This window comes from Nestor notabilis, unplaced genomic scaffold, assembly GCF_000696875.1.
Source record: "Nestor notabilis isolate BGI_N333 unplaced genomic scaffold, ASM69687v1 scaffold7386, whole genome shotgun sequence".
Lineage (NCBI taxonomy): Eukaryota > Metazoa > Chordata > Aves > Psittaciformes > Psittacidae > Nestor > Nestor notabilis.
Genome location: NW_009933283.1, coordinates 56,364 through 69,723, shown reverse-complemented (window position 1 = coordinate 69,723; position 13,360 = coordinate 56,364). Strand labels below are relative to the sequence as shown.

Here is a 13,360-nt window from a genome sequence, read left to right as displayed (position 1 = left end):
AGAAAGTTACTGTCCCAGCCATATTACTGCATTTTTAAAAAGGGAAAAAAGGAAGACCCAGGGAACTACGGACCAGTTAGTATCCCCGCAGTGCCTGGCAAGATCATGGAGCGAATCCTCCTGGAAACTATGCTAAGGCACCTGAACAGTAAGGGGTTGCTCTGTGACAGCCAGCATAGTTTTGCTATGGGCAAATGGTGCCTGGCAAATTTGATGGCCTTCTGTGATGGTGACCACAACATTGCTGGGGAAGAGCAACTGACATCATCTGCCTGGACCTGTATAAAGCATTTGACACTCTCCCACGCAAAAACCTTATCTCTAAATTGGAGAGGCATGGATTTGATGGATGGACCACTTGGATAAGGGATTGGCTGGATGGTCACACTGAAAGAGTTGCAGTCAATGGCTCGATGTCCACTGATGAGTGATGTTCCTCAGGGGTCAGTACTGGGACCAGTGCTGTTCAACATCTTTGTTGGCGACATGGACAGTGGGACTGAGTGCACCCTCAGCAGGTTTGCTGATGACACTAAGCTGTGGGGTGTGGTTGACACTGGAGGGAAGGGATGCCATCCAGAGGGACCTTGACACGCTTGAGAGGTGGGCCCATGTGAACCTCATGAAGTTCAATAAGACAAAGTACAAGGTCCTGCATGTGGGCCAGGGCAATCCCAGGCACAACTACAGGTGGAGATTGAATTGAGAGCAGCCCTGAGGAGGACTTGGAGGTGTTGCAGTTTCCTTGTAGTAAAAGTGTTTTATTTCCATGTGTCTAAAATAAAAGATTCGGCACGTGTAGGGCAAGTTTTCTCCAGTTTCTTCTCTCTTCAGTGACTTCTCTCTTTCCTCACTTGCTGAGAAATTTCTCTAGAGGACAGACATCTGAGTAAATCTTGTCAATACAGGCTACCGTCAGACTGTCCATTTGTCGAAGCCATGGTTAGTTAGAGCCCTGCCTGTCTATGGTTTTAATACAGCTTTCAATGGCTTCTCTAGTCTGCTGCTATCCTCAAGAAGATCAGAATGAGTGAAAGACTGGATTTAGATCAGGTGGAAGGACACCATGTTTTTTCATTTCATTCACTATTCCATGGTAACTCAATGTCTTTCTTTTAGAATGAACTCTGGAGAATACTTGATACAAACAAGCTCAGCAATCTAAGCTTGAATTGCTGATTTAAACGAGTTTATCCTGTTCTATGTAAAGGGGTTGGCAGGTAGAACTAAGGAGGGGGGTGGTAGATATTTAACTCTATGGTAAGCTGAATCTTTCAAAATGCTGTCTAGCTTTTTGTATGTACATTGTACTATGAGTTCATTTGGATTGCAGCAGCGCTGCGTGTGATACAGTGCCTGTGCCTTGTGTATTATGCTTCATGTTAAAGGCATAAAGGGCAATGAGTTCATCTGGCATTTCAGTTTCTTGTCTGCAAAATCCAGGTATAAAGGACTGAAGAAGAATGGACTGTGTAATATGCATGTGGATAACACATTTTGAATTTCACTTATTGGAAGTTAAGTAATCTTTCTTCTTGTGTTTGTCCGTATGCACACTCCACTAAAGCAGTGGCCAGTCCATGGTGCAGTGGAGTGTCAGTCACAGGACAATTCTAGTGAAATCACTACTCTTCTGAATACAGTGGCTGAAAATAAGATTTCAGGGTGACATATTTCATGAAGGTAGAAATGGAAGTGCCTAAATTGGACTGCAGAAACTGCCTGAGTCTCACTGGAATGTAGCTACTGAAGGAGGACTCACTGTGACTTTTTTGCAGTCATTCTTACACAAACCAGTACCAGTAGAAAGCTGGAGTTCAAGCATTGAAAAAGTTAGCCTGATAGTGGCTTTAAACACCCACATTTTTAGCTGTGGAGGTACAAATGATACAAAATAGCCAATTGTTTTCAGAGCTGGAGGCAGCATGCCTTGGTCACTACACTGGCAAAGATGGAGTAAGGACACATTTCTGGGGAGTAGCCATTGCTATGTGATTTCGTCAGCCCTGAAGGTTGGCTGTCTGTTGTTGCACTTTTCTATCCTCAGCTTTTCTTCATCTTATTTTTCTTGGGGAAGGAAGGGGATGGGAATAGGGGGCAGAATAGTGTTAAAGGGTTATCCATCTGGGGCAAGCAATGGAAGCGTTCCTTACAGCCTGCTAACAACTTAAGCTGTGATAGCATCTGAGTGGTACTTTGCCCACTCAGGGAGAGACCATTCTATCATACATTCTTCTTGTTTCAATATCTGCCACTAGGTTTGAAATCAAGAAGAAACTAAAAACGGCAAAAAAGAAAGAAAAGAAAGAGAAAAAGAAAAAGCAAGAGGAAGAGCAGGAGAAGAAAAAACTCACACAGATCCAGGAATCCCAGGTAGGAAACAAAACTGTCCTTAGTAACAAACTTTTTTCCCTTGGCAGTAGGAGATAGGATGCTGCTTCTCTCTGCCCCTAATGTTTCCCCTTAATGTCAAGCAGTGTGGTAAGCAGGTCAAAATTTAGTTCATTTATATGCTCCAGCTATCTTTAGCCTTTCCAGCTCATCTAAAGAAATTAACGTCTTTGGCCTGCTGAGGGGTGCACTGTTAACTCCTTTTAATGAAAAATGCAAAGTTGCAGCTTGTATCTAGAGTTGGCGTGATAGACCTCCCGTACGAGAATGGGAGAGTAACCTTTTGCAGTTCTTTTAGCCAAAGCTGTCATTCAGTCTGAAACATTACATCCAGTCTTTCTTGAGAGAGCAGGCCAGAAAATGATGAGCTGTTGTCTTAATTATTTTGCATGCACATACAATTGAAAGACTGCTTATTTTTGACTAGTAGGGGTGTCAAGAAAAAGCTTGAGTGCTAGGAGGAGCAGAGATAGTTCTATAGTTTATCTACCTCCTGTAGAAAGAGGATAATACCAGCTGTGGGGGTGAGGCCTCTGTAACAGAACTGTAGTTTCAACTGGCTGAATTGGCTGTGGTTTCAAATGGTTAAGACCATGACCTTAACTATTTATAGAGTCTGGGCAGATAGGCTCCCAGAATGGGATTGGTTTCATCTGACTTTAGCCATTTAAGAACTAGTTGGTTGTTTGCACTTGTTGCCTCTGTCTTTGTGCAACAGAGGAGGGCATCTCCAGCTGGCAATTCACTCCATGTTATTTTCTAGTGAAATAGATGTTTAACACTTAACATAAAATTAGGTGAAATGAGTTTTCCATTAGGCACATGGGCTTCTCATCTCTCTACCTCCTCAACACTGTATATATACATGTGTGTATACAGCTATATAGTCAATTATGTAATACATAATGTATAGATGTGTATACATATATGCATATGTAAAAGAATCTTAGCAGAGTTCTTTTACAGTGCCTTCTAGAAGTTTCTTTGACTTACGCCAAATGACTGTCTCTTATGCTTGTCATAAAAGCTGCTTTCAGTGCTACCTAGTGTTCCAGATAGACTTGTTAGAAATGGAAAATATTAGAAGACTTACAGCATTTAAGATTTGGATCCATATTGCAGAATTTACACACAACTTTATTTCTGCTTTAAATAATTTTTAACATAACTTTTTTCTTTGCAACTGAATGAGAACTAGTGTCTTGATTTGGCCTTGCAGGAGAAGCAAATGGAAAAATATTCACGCAGGTTTTCCTCATTAATTCTTAATTGCAGAATAACTTCAATTACTTCTTATTTGCAGAATTACTTCCATTTTATTTCTCTAATCCTTTTTTAACTTTAAGGAGGAGTTTTGAGAATAAAACTTGGTGGCAGAAATGTTCAAGTGTACATATGTTCATTATTTTTGATATGAAGTAGAAAAAAGAAACCCAGTTCAGACTGATTTCACTTTCTGTGGCCTCTAAAAATGAATTTGTTAAAAAACCATTTTAAAATGGAGTTTGTTAGTTTCTATTTGAAAAGCTTTCAAAGTGTGCAAACAATCTTTGTTCTAATGCATTTCAATTTGGGGATTGCACTTGGTGTTGAGGGATCTTCTGTGCTTGTTTTTAGGTCATGTCACATAACAAAGAGCGGCGGTCGAAGCGGGATGAGAAGCTAGACAAGAAATCTCAGGCAATGGAGGAGCTAAAGGCAGAAAGAGAGAAAAGGAAGAACAGAACAGGTATGAAAGCATGTTGCTGTTGCTACAGTTTTTGAGGCATTATTATGACTTTCTGAAAGTGCTAGTTCCTGTCTCTAATGAAACAGTCCTACACCTTGGAGTTAGTGAATTCTGTGTCTGTTTTTCCCTTGATCTCTTGCCCAACATGATCACCTTGGGTATTGTTTGGCATCACTGCTGCTGTATTCCTCTCCTTCACCCCTCCTTGGAATGGTCTGAAAACAGCAAACTTCATTGCAGTCCATTGAATGGCACTTTGTAATGTTTATTTCATGGATTTGAATTGGTTGCTTAGATTCTATTATTTAATCTTTAACCATCCAAACCATATTTATTGTACTTGTGCTACCTTGTCTACATTTGCTTGTTTCTTCACTGACACATCATCTTGTCAGTCTTGCCAGACTTTTGATACAACCTTTTTTGTTACTCTCCTGGGTATTACTGTGGTCCTCTCCAAACATGAGATTTTTTTTTTCCTTGCAAAGTAACAATGAGTTGTCTGATCATAATCGTTTTATCTTGTATATCCAGTTGTTATGCCTATCTTGTATCGCTACGTGTGGTCAAGTTGGGAGACTGAAGATAAGTACAACTGAGATTTAAGATGCTTTTAAATACTTTGATTCTCTCTTTGAACATCTACAATGGAATGCTTAGTTTACTAGTGGATTTGAACATGTGGCACTTTGATCCTGCATAAAACAAGCAGCTACCTGCCCCTTTTTTTCTTTCTTAAAAACAACAATAAGGTTTCAGCTCTAAGAGGAAGCTTTCATAAAAAATTTACAGCTTGCTTTTCCTTGTTCTCTGTCTCCTTCCCTCAGCTGAATTGCTTGCAAAAAAACAGCCATTAAAAACTAGTGAAGTATACTCTGATGATGAAGAGGAGGAGGAGGATGATAAGTCTAGTGAGAAAAGTGATCGCTCATCCAGATCGTCATCCTCTGATGAAGAGGAAGAGTAAGTAGTAAACATTACACTATAGTTACTTGTAAGTGTGTATTCATAAAAAGATCCACTTCATGTAGACACATGCTGTTTTAGAGGATTGTTTTGGGGCAGTTCAGTGTCTCTAAAGTGGTTTTGCTTCTAGGCATACTTTTATTGCTCAGATTTGAGCTTGGCTTCTATATGATGGTGCATGGGACTGATTTACCCTGGATGGGCTTGCAACTGCAGTTCCCTGCTGTTACCTTGAGCCCCATTTACACTGTTGTTTACAGATGTGCTTAGTCCTACAGCTGAGCAGCTGCAGAACCCTGGCATATTAGCAGGGTAGAGTTGTGTGCAGGCTTATCTGAAAGCATTAAACTGCCTTGGTGTGTTGGTCTGCTTTGTGGTATCAGAGAGAACAAGTCTGGGACTTTACAATAAGCCTTTCTTATGAATGCTAAATTCACACACCTACAGTCAAGTAGTGTATGATAAATCCTTCCTTTGACTAGCAATTTGAATAGTTAGCACTCATGATGCACCTTGCTTAGGACCCCTTTATTTGTGATTATGCCTCTACTTTCTTTTCTTTATTCCTTCTCACCTTTCCCAAATCAGGAAAGAAGAAATTCCTCCTAAGTCCCAGCCAGTGTCCTTGCCTGAAGAACTGAACCGAGTGCGGTTGTCGCGACACAAGCTGGAGCGCTGGTGTCATATGCCCTTCTTTGCCAAGACAGTCACTGGCTGCTTTGTCCGAATTGGCATTGGAAATCACAACAGCAAACCTGTATATCGGGTGAGTTTACTTCCAAGGGGTTTAGTTCTTTTTATAGGGCTGTAATATAATATTTGCAGCTTTGCACTTCTCAGGTACCTGTGATTGTTTGAGTAATTAATATAAAAAGATTGCTTAGAATCAGAAAATTTAATTGCTGTTAAAGAAGTGGAGGAGAACAGGTTGTTGAAGAGAGATCTAGTGGGAGAGAAGGAGCACTGGCAAAGCCTGTTCTTCCAGCTGTGGTTCTTGCTGTCTTGTCTCATCATTTGTATTGCAAACTAGAGTTCAGGACTCTGCTTTGACCAAGTAAGGATGAGTAACATTCGCGCCTTATTTCTGGGAATGTTCCCAAGATACTGTGTGGTTTCAGTTCTTATTTTTACAAAGTGTTTCTACTACATCAGTGCCTCAGAAGCGAGGGTGATTGAGAACACAGTTTTGATTTTCTGTTTCACTGCTGTAATGCACAATCATAGGGTGCAATAATTAAAATTGTATTATAAGAAGTCCCTAGAGGGGCTGTGTTTAGTATGTGAGCAGCAGTGGTGTGTTTCATTTGAGACGTATGCTAACCCAAACCTGTGTTAATTGAAAAGGAAATAGAAAAAGTAGAAAAGTGGACACCACGTGGTCAGGAAGGCAGAACTGAGAGATGAAAAACTGCATCAAGCATTCAGATGGTGCAATTTGGCAACTCCAAGGTGATGCATAAAGCAACTAATTCAGTACCTGATAATACACACTAAAGAATCTTGCTTTCTTTGCTCTAGTTAGAATTCTTAGTTAGATTAAGGCTTTTGATCTCTAGTGAAAATGCTTGAATATGCCAGATATATTCCAGAATACACTAAACCCGCTCTTGCTTATTTTACTCTGTGATACAGGTTGCTGAAATAACTGGTGTGGTAGAGACTGCAAAGGTTTACCAGCTTGGTGGTACCCGGACAAACAAAGGACTACAGTTGAGGTAAGATACCAGAGTAATCCTTACCAGTTCATGAATCAGTGTCCTCTCCATAGCAAATAATGTTCTGTGTGTGGTTTGGAGATGGGAGCTAAAAAGCAGACTGGACCATGCCACAACACTTACTGCTAGAATACTGGGGTTTGGTTGGATGGTTGGTTTGTTTTGACCCTTGGGCATGATGGAAATGATGAGAAAGAAAGAAAAATCTCATGCAGGGACTTGTGTTTGTGTTGACACCTGAGCAGTGTGCACCTCTTGAGCTTCACAGCACTCATATCTTTTTCTCTGCCGCTGTTATCAGATGTGAGAAATAGTTATCATTTAAAGGCATTCATAATTGGGTCTGGTATATGTGTTACAACGTAAAATGTACTTTGGAGGGAAGAAGTTGAAGGTGGCATTGGATTTCTTGGTTGTTGTTATGGCCCTTTGTCAAGGTCCAACTGGATAAAACCCACTATTGGGAGTATTTCGTTCATGATCCCCAGAATGAAATTAAGACAGAAGTGAGGTCAAGCACCTCAATCGATCAGTTGGTTTATTATAAAAAGATATAATAAAGATGATTATTATAAAAAAGATAGTGATAGGACACACTGGGGGAAAGGATAGAATTGAGCAAGTATTCAGAGTGCAGAGAGACAGTCACCACCATGGATCCAGCGGCGTCCCGAGGGTCCGCGATCGTCATCTTCAGTGGTGAGTGTCATCCAGGGTCAGTAGTTGTCATTGGTGGTGGGTGACCACAAGGGTCTGTAGCTGTCATCAGAGGTGGGTGATGACCACGGCGATTAACTTTTTCCCCTTTTATTGTGTGTTGAGGGGAGTACCTCTGTTCTTAATGTCATGCACTGCACATTCCTGGTGGATCACGTGCATCCAGTTTCACTGGTCTTGTAGCCAGCTCTTCAACTGCACATGTCTGTCAGCAATCCTTGAGATAATGGACGGAGGAGTCTTATCTCAGCTCCTCCCACCCACCTCTCAGGCAATGGGCAGTGGAGTCACATTTCAGCTCTTCACGCCCATCTCTCAGACAATGGATGGCGAAGTCCCATTTCAGCTCCTCTCACCCATCTCAGGCAGTGGATGGTGTGGAGTCCCATCTCAGCTTCTTGTACCAATCTTTGAGACAATGGACAGTGGAGTCTGATTTCAGTTCAGCCTTTCACACCCTTATAGAATCATACAGCATAAAATATCCTGATGAGATCAGACAAAAAGACATTAACCATTGGGGAGAAACAGGAACACATGTGGAGAATGCACATGAGTGCAAATGTGGAGTAGAAAAACTGTCTTGTCTAAATGTAGTATGGTGACATTCAATAACTTCTTAGGCTACCTCGGGAGAGAGCTCCATACTTTCAGTGAAATTTACACGATGGCAACCAGTTTTAGTATTGCCAGTAGCAGTGTAGTAGTTTAGGTGATAGTGCCAAAGGTAGTGCTTCACAGAAAATGTTTAGTGATTTCTAGCTTTTGCCTGGCCAACAAGTGAAAAAGTAGATACGGGTTAACTCCAGCATTGTGTAATTCAGTTCTGCTTAAAGGTTACTTCTGCTGGTCCAAACATGAAGGAGCTTTGTGTTTCTGAAGATCATGCCATGGACCACCAAATATAAGGTTTAGGTGAGAGAGGTCTGTTTGTTTCCTCCTCAGGGTTTTACTGCCACAACTCAGCAACTTTCCTGCAGACTCACTGTTTAGTATTCCTTTGAATTAATACAAATAGCTGATCTATGCTCCTGACCTGAGTGAAGTCAGGAATAGATAGCATCTGAGCCACAAGAGTAGCCTTAAGCATTTGGGTTTGGGCTTCTTGAATCAGTTTACACCTGCAGGTCCAAGATCACAGCTCTGCACCGTCAGAAAGGGATGTTGTTATACTTTATTGTTGCAGGCATGGCAGCGATTCACGTGTGTTTCGTTTGGAGTTTGTCTCAAATCAGGAATTTACTGAAAGTGAGTTTATGAAGTGGAAAGAAGCGGTAAGTTTGCCAGACTTTAGTTGCTTCTTAGCCTTCTGCCAAGAATACTTGTTGGAAAGTAACCTCTTTGTCTCTTGTGTTTAGATGTTCTCTGCTGGGATGCAGCTACCCACACTAGATGAGATAAACAAGAAGGAAGTGTCCATCAAAGAAGCTCTCAACTACAAGTTTAATGACCAGGACATTGAGGAGGTAAACAGTGTGTTGTAGTGAGGCTGTGACAATGCTTAAAGGTGATAGGAACTCATTAGCTGTTACAAAGCAAAATGATCGTGGTGTTTGCTCCCTGAGAAGAAGATAAAAGGCTCAAAATGAAGTTGCATAACTGGATAGAGTAGCTTGGGGTGATCCAGCTGTTGTTTGGTGCTCACTCCTGTTTTGCTTTATCCTTTGTGCCCTGTTACCTCCTGTTGGACTTTTGTTGCAGAGCTCTGAACTCCTAACCTGACTATGGCAACTTAGTTCTCAGGTTCTGGAAAGCTGACAGCTAACATGCATTTATGTTTCTGCAGTTTAATACTTGCCTAATACTGACCAAATGCAATGAGCATCAGATTTTTGTAGGCTGTAAGTGGGGGGAATGGGGCTGTAACTCATTACCAAGTCACAAATTTAAAAATGCAGTAGAGAGAGAGCATGAGTAAAAATTCTGTGGCAGTAAGTACATTTCTGAGGTGATACTGATCTATTGCTTCTAGCGTCCGAGTATTGAAAGAGACATTTCATATTTGCATCTTCTTGTTTCCTCTGCATCTTACAGATTGTGAAAGAGAAGGAAAGGTTCAGAAAAGCACCTCCCAATTATGCAATGAAGAAAACTCAGCTTTTAAAGGAGAAGGTGAGAGATGGGATGATGCCTGCAAGCTTAATGCAGTCTTTGATTTTGAAGAACTCATGAAGAGCTCACCTGGATTTTGGCAGTAGTCAGCAGTAAGCTTGACTTTAACTCTGCAGCTAAAAGGTGGATCTCAAAGTTTATTGCTGGGTTCAGAACACTTAGAACCCAGTTAAAGCTGTTGCATTTTTTTTTTTCCTAAAGGCAATTGCCAACAATTATAGCTGTCTCTTTTTGTGTCCTTTAAACAAGAAGGTCTTAACCTGCTTTAGAAACCTTTTCCTTTTTATTCTTTTTCCTCCAGAGTACCCCATTTGAGAGTTCATTTCCTGTACTTTTTAGAATAGGGGGGAAAAAAAGTCATGTTAAATTGTCTTTTACTCAGGGGTGACTGAATTGTCACTTTATAGATAGTGATTTATATTGAAAGAGTACATTGACAGAAGATTTACTTGTACTGAACTGTGAGACCTCGTGTTACAAATAGACCTAACAGTGCTGAGAAGCCAAAGCCAGAAGTCAAGAAAACAAGCAGTCTTCAGTATCTCTAAAGATAGACATAACATATTTTGGTTTCATTTATGCAGTCCATTTCAAGACATTCGTGCTTAACATACAGTAAAAACAAAGAGTTTGTTTTAATCTTTAGTTTTGCATTCTCTGGTTTAACTGTATTGTTTGGTGATCATTTTACTGTGCACGAATATGTCAATTGTTAGTTTTCCATTGCAGAAGGGTGCAGTTGCTGCTTGTTGTCACCAGGTGGCATAACAAGCTAGGGGACTCTCCAACTCCCTGAAAGAAGTGGCAACTGACAGTTGCAGAAATAATCCTTCTTTTCCTCAGCTGGTAAATAGTGATGTTAAATTTTAATCAAACCTGTAACTTAAATCATCTAACTGACTTGCATCTAACTAGGACTACTGTTCCTATGCCTTCCTTCCTTTAAGAGACTTCCAAGGTTTTCAGAGTATTTCAGAGTAAGAGATCCTGTTTTGCCTTGAGCTGTAAGGAGAGTTTAGCTCTGTTTTATTCTTACCATGTGGGGTAGAGCATTTGCAGCTGGAATAGGGTGAACTGCCTGATTCATGGGTCTATCCCTTGTTTCTCTGACTAGCTATGTGGTAGGGAGTAGTGCCTAACGAGTTACTATTTGGTTGAAGGCTATGGCTGAGGACTTGGGGGACCAAGATAAGGCCAAACAGATTCAAGATCAGCTTAATGAACTTGAAGAGAGAGCAGAGGCCCTGGATCGTCAACGAACAAAAAACATCTCAGCAATCAGGTAAGAAGCAGATATTGGGAATTCTCTTTCTTAAATTATATCAAAATACACAGAGAAACTAATGCAGTAGTGAATTAATGGTCAGGTTTTGTCTCTTCTTTCCTGTACAATATATTCATGTAGTGTGTATCATGATGGCTCTATTAGTTTGCCTATCTTCACTTCCTTGTATCTGCCATTCAGTTAAAGCTGTTAAAAATGTAAACCCTCTTCCACATACCCCTCATAGCAGTTTTGTTGCAATAAGAGGAATTTATGATCAGGATGAAGCTGCAAGAGTGCTGTCAGGCGTTTTGTTGTGTAGGGATTGATTAATGACAGTCGCTTTCTTTTTCTTTCCCCCACCCTCCTTTTCTTTCCTTTCTGCAGTTACATCAACCAGAGAAATAGAGAGTGGAATATCGTTGAGTCTGAGAAGGCTCTTGTGGTAAATAGTGCTGAATTAATGCTTCTGTACAAGTAGAAATGAAATGATGCAAAGGGGGATAATTGCATGGTGAAGTTACTAATTTTTTTAATGATCTATAAAATCTTTCATACAGGCAAATGACATATTTTTAAAGCAGATTGCTTTCTCCTTTTGATCAACTCAATTATCAGCAGATTACTGACTCTAATAGTGACTTAGAGCATTTTGTTGGGAAAGAAATCAGAAAGGAGAGAGACTTCAGAGAATAAAATAGTAAAGGAAATATTCAGTTCTCTGCAATGACACTTCTATTAAGGAAAAAATAAGCTAGTTTAAGAAATGGTTAAGCCTTAACTATCCTGAGAGTTGTGCACCTATTTTGTATGGTATATTCAACAAGGACAGTTTTGCCCTGTGAAGCATAGGACAATGAGTGTGTCAAAATATTTCCAGTCTAATGCTGTTGCTGGTTTTCCTCTGATCTTGATATTCTATGTAGCTGATGAGTGCTTGCGTGGACAGTGTTCTGTGGGAGGATTTATATGGGTACAAGTAGCTAACTGCAAAACCATGTGCTTTTTCTTCTTCAGGCTGAGAGTCACAGCATGAAAAACCAACAAATGGACCCCTTTACTAGGCGACAATGCAAGCCCACAATAGTGTCTAACGTGAGTGCAATACTTAAGTGCAATTGAGGCAATTTGCAGAGAAACAGAAACCAGTGTAATGCAAAGAGCAGGAAGGAAAATGTTTGTATTCATTCTCAACGGTGTCGTATGCTATTAATGCATACAACAGATTAATGCATACCTCCAGATGCCAGGATGCGATACAGTTGAGTGAGATCCTGGTTTCACTATCCCAAAAGAAGGAAGAAGTACTGTTTTTTTAATGTAAAGCGAGAAGGACATGAGTGACGTGGATATGTACACGGGGAAGCAACTGCGGCTTAGACTTTTGTCTAGTGAGTTCTTATATGTAGAATTACTCAGATTTAGCTGGCTCTGGGGAGACAACTTGCTTTAGGTGTGAGTTTCACTTCTAGTTAGTTGAAACTTTCCTGAAAGATCTGTGAAATAAGAGGATAAAAGACATTTTGGGCCTGTGATGGATAAAGTAGTTCAACACAAACTTCCTCCATAATACTGTTGCAAAACCTTCTACTGCAGTTTCTAGCTATATAAATCATAGAATCATAGAACGGTTTGGGTTGGAAAGGACCTTAAGATCATCTATTTCCAACCCCCCTGCCACGAACAGGGACACCACACACTAAACTATGTTGCTCAAGGCGCTGTCCAATCTGGCCTTGAACACCGCCAGGGTTGGAGCATTCACAACTTCCTTGGGCAACCTATTCCAGTGCCTCAGCACCCTCACTGTAAAGAACTTCTTCCTTATGTCTAATCTAAACTTCCCCTGTTTAAGTTTAAAGCCATTACCCGTTGCCCTACCACTACAGTCCCTAATGAAGAGTCCCTCCCCAGCATCCTTGTAGTCCCCCTTCAGATACTGGAAGGCTGCTATGAGGTCTTCACGCAGCTTCTCTTCTCCGGGCTGAACAGCCCCAACTTTCTCAGCCTGTCTTCATACGGGAGGTGCTCCAGCCCCTGATCATCCTTGTGGCCCTCCTCTGGACTTGCTCCAGCAGCTCCATGTCCTTTTTATGTTGAGGACAGGATAGCAAGGTGGTCAGCTCCTACTTCTAAGTAATCCGACTTTGTTGAGGCTTGTTCTGCAATAGTATATGGTTCTGATACCAATACTTAAGGAAGAACTGGTCAGATTGGTTCTCATCGATCTCCACAAACTGGCAAGGGAATGGAAAAGGCAACTTATTGCAGGGCTTGAATTAAATAATCATTTCTGAAACAATTCTTTATTAGAAAAGAATCAACTGAGTAGCTTTACGAGCAGGCAACTGTTATGGAAAGAAAATAGTCTTCTGAAGATTTCCTCTCTCTAGTAGCCAGAACTGTAAGCTGAAAGCAAATACATTTAGTGATGGTGTTAAGAGTGGTCATGGGAGCAAACCATAT

At 40.8% G+C, this 13,360-nt stretch overlaps 1 protein-coding gene across 1 annotated transcript in view; it reads left to right on the top strand.

Moving 5' to 3' along the window:
* The window catches only part of RTF1 (Rtf1, Paf1/RNA polymerase II complex component, homolog (S. cerevisiae)), a 30,125-nt gene that overhangs the window by 13,301 nt on the left and 3,464 nt on the right, over nucleotides 1-13,360 (top strand). Inside the window, exons 4-14 of the mRNA XM_010016807.1 lie at nucleotides 2,259-2,373; nucleotides 4,009-4,120; nucleotides 4,948-5,083; nucleotides 5,675-5,852; nucleotides 6,719-6,801; nucleotides 8,705-8,792; nucleotides 8,877-8,984; nucleotides 9,553-9,630; nucleotides 10,791-10,912; nucleotides 11,282-11,339; nucleotides 11,912-11,989. Of these exons, the coding sequence (XP_010015109.1) occupies nucleotides 2,259-2,373; nucleotides 4,009-4,120; nucleotides 4,948-5,083; nucleotides 5,675-5,852; nucleotides 6,719-6,801; nucleotides 8,705-8,792; nucleotides 8,877-8,984; nucleotides 9,553-9,630; nucleotides 10,791-10,912; nucleotides 11,282-11,339; nucleotides 11,912-11,989 (1,156 nt within the window). The remainder of the gene's footprint in view (nucleotides 1-2,258; nucleotides 2,374-4,008; nucleotides 4,121-4,947; nucleotides 5,084-5,674; nucleotides 5,853-6,718; nucleotides 6,802-8,704; nucleotides 8,793-8,876; nucleotides 8,985-9,552; nucleotides 9,631-10,790; nucleotides 10,913-11,281; nucleotides 11,340-11,911; nucleotides 11,990-13,360) is intronic.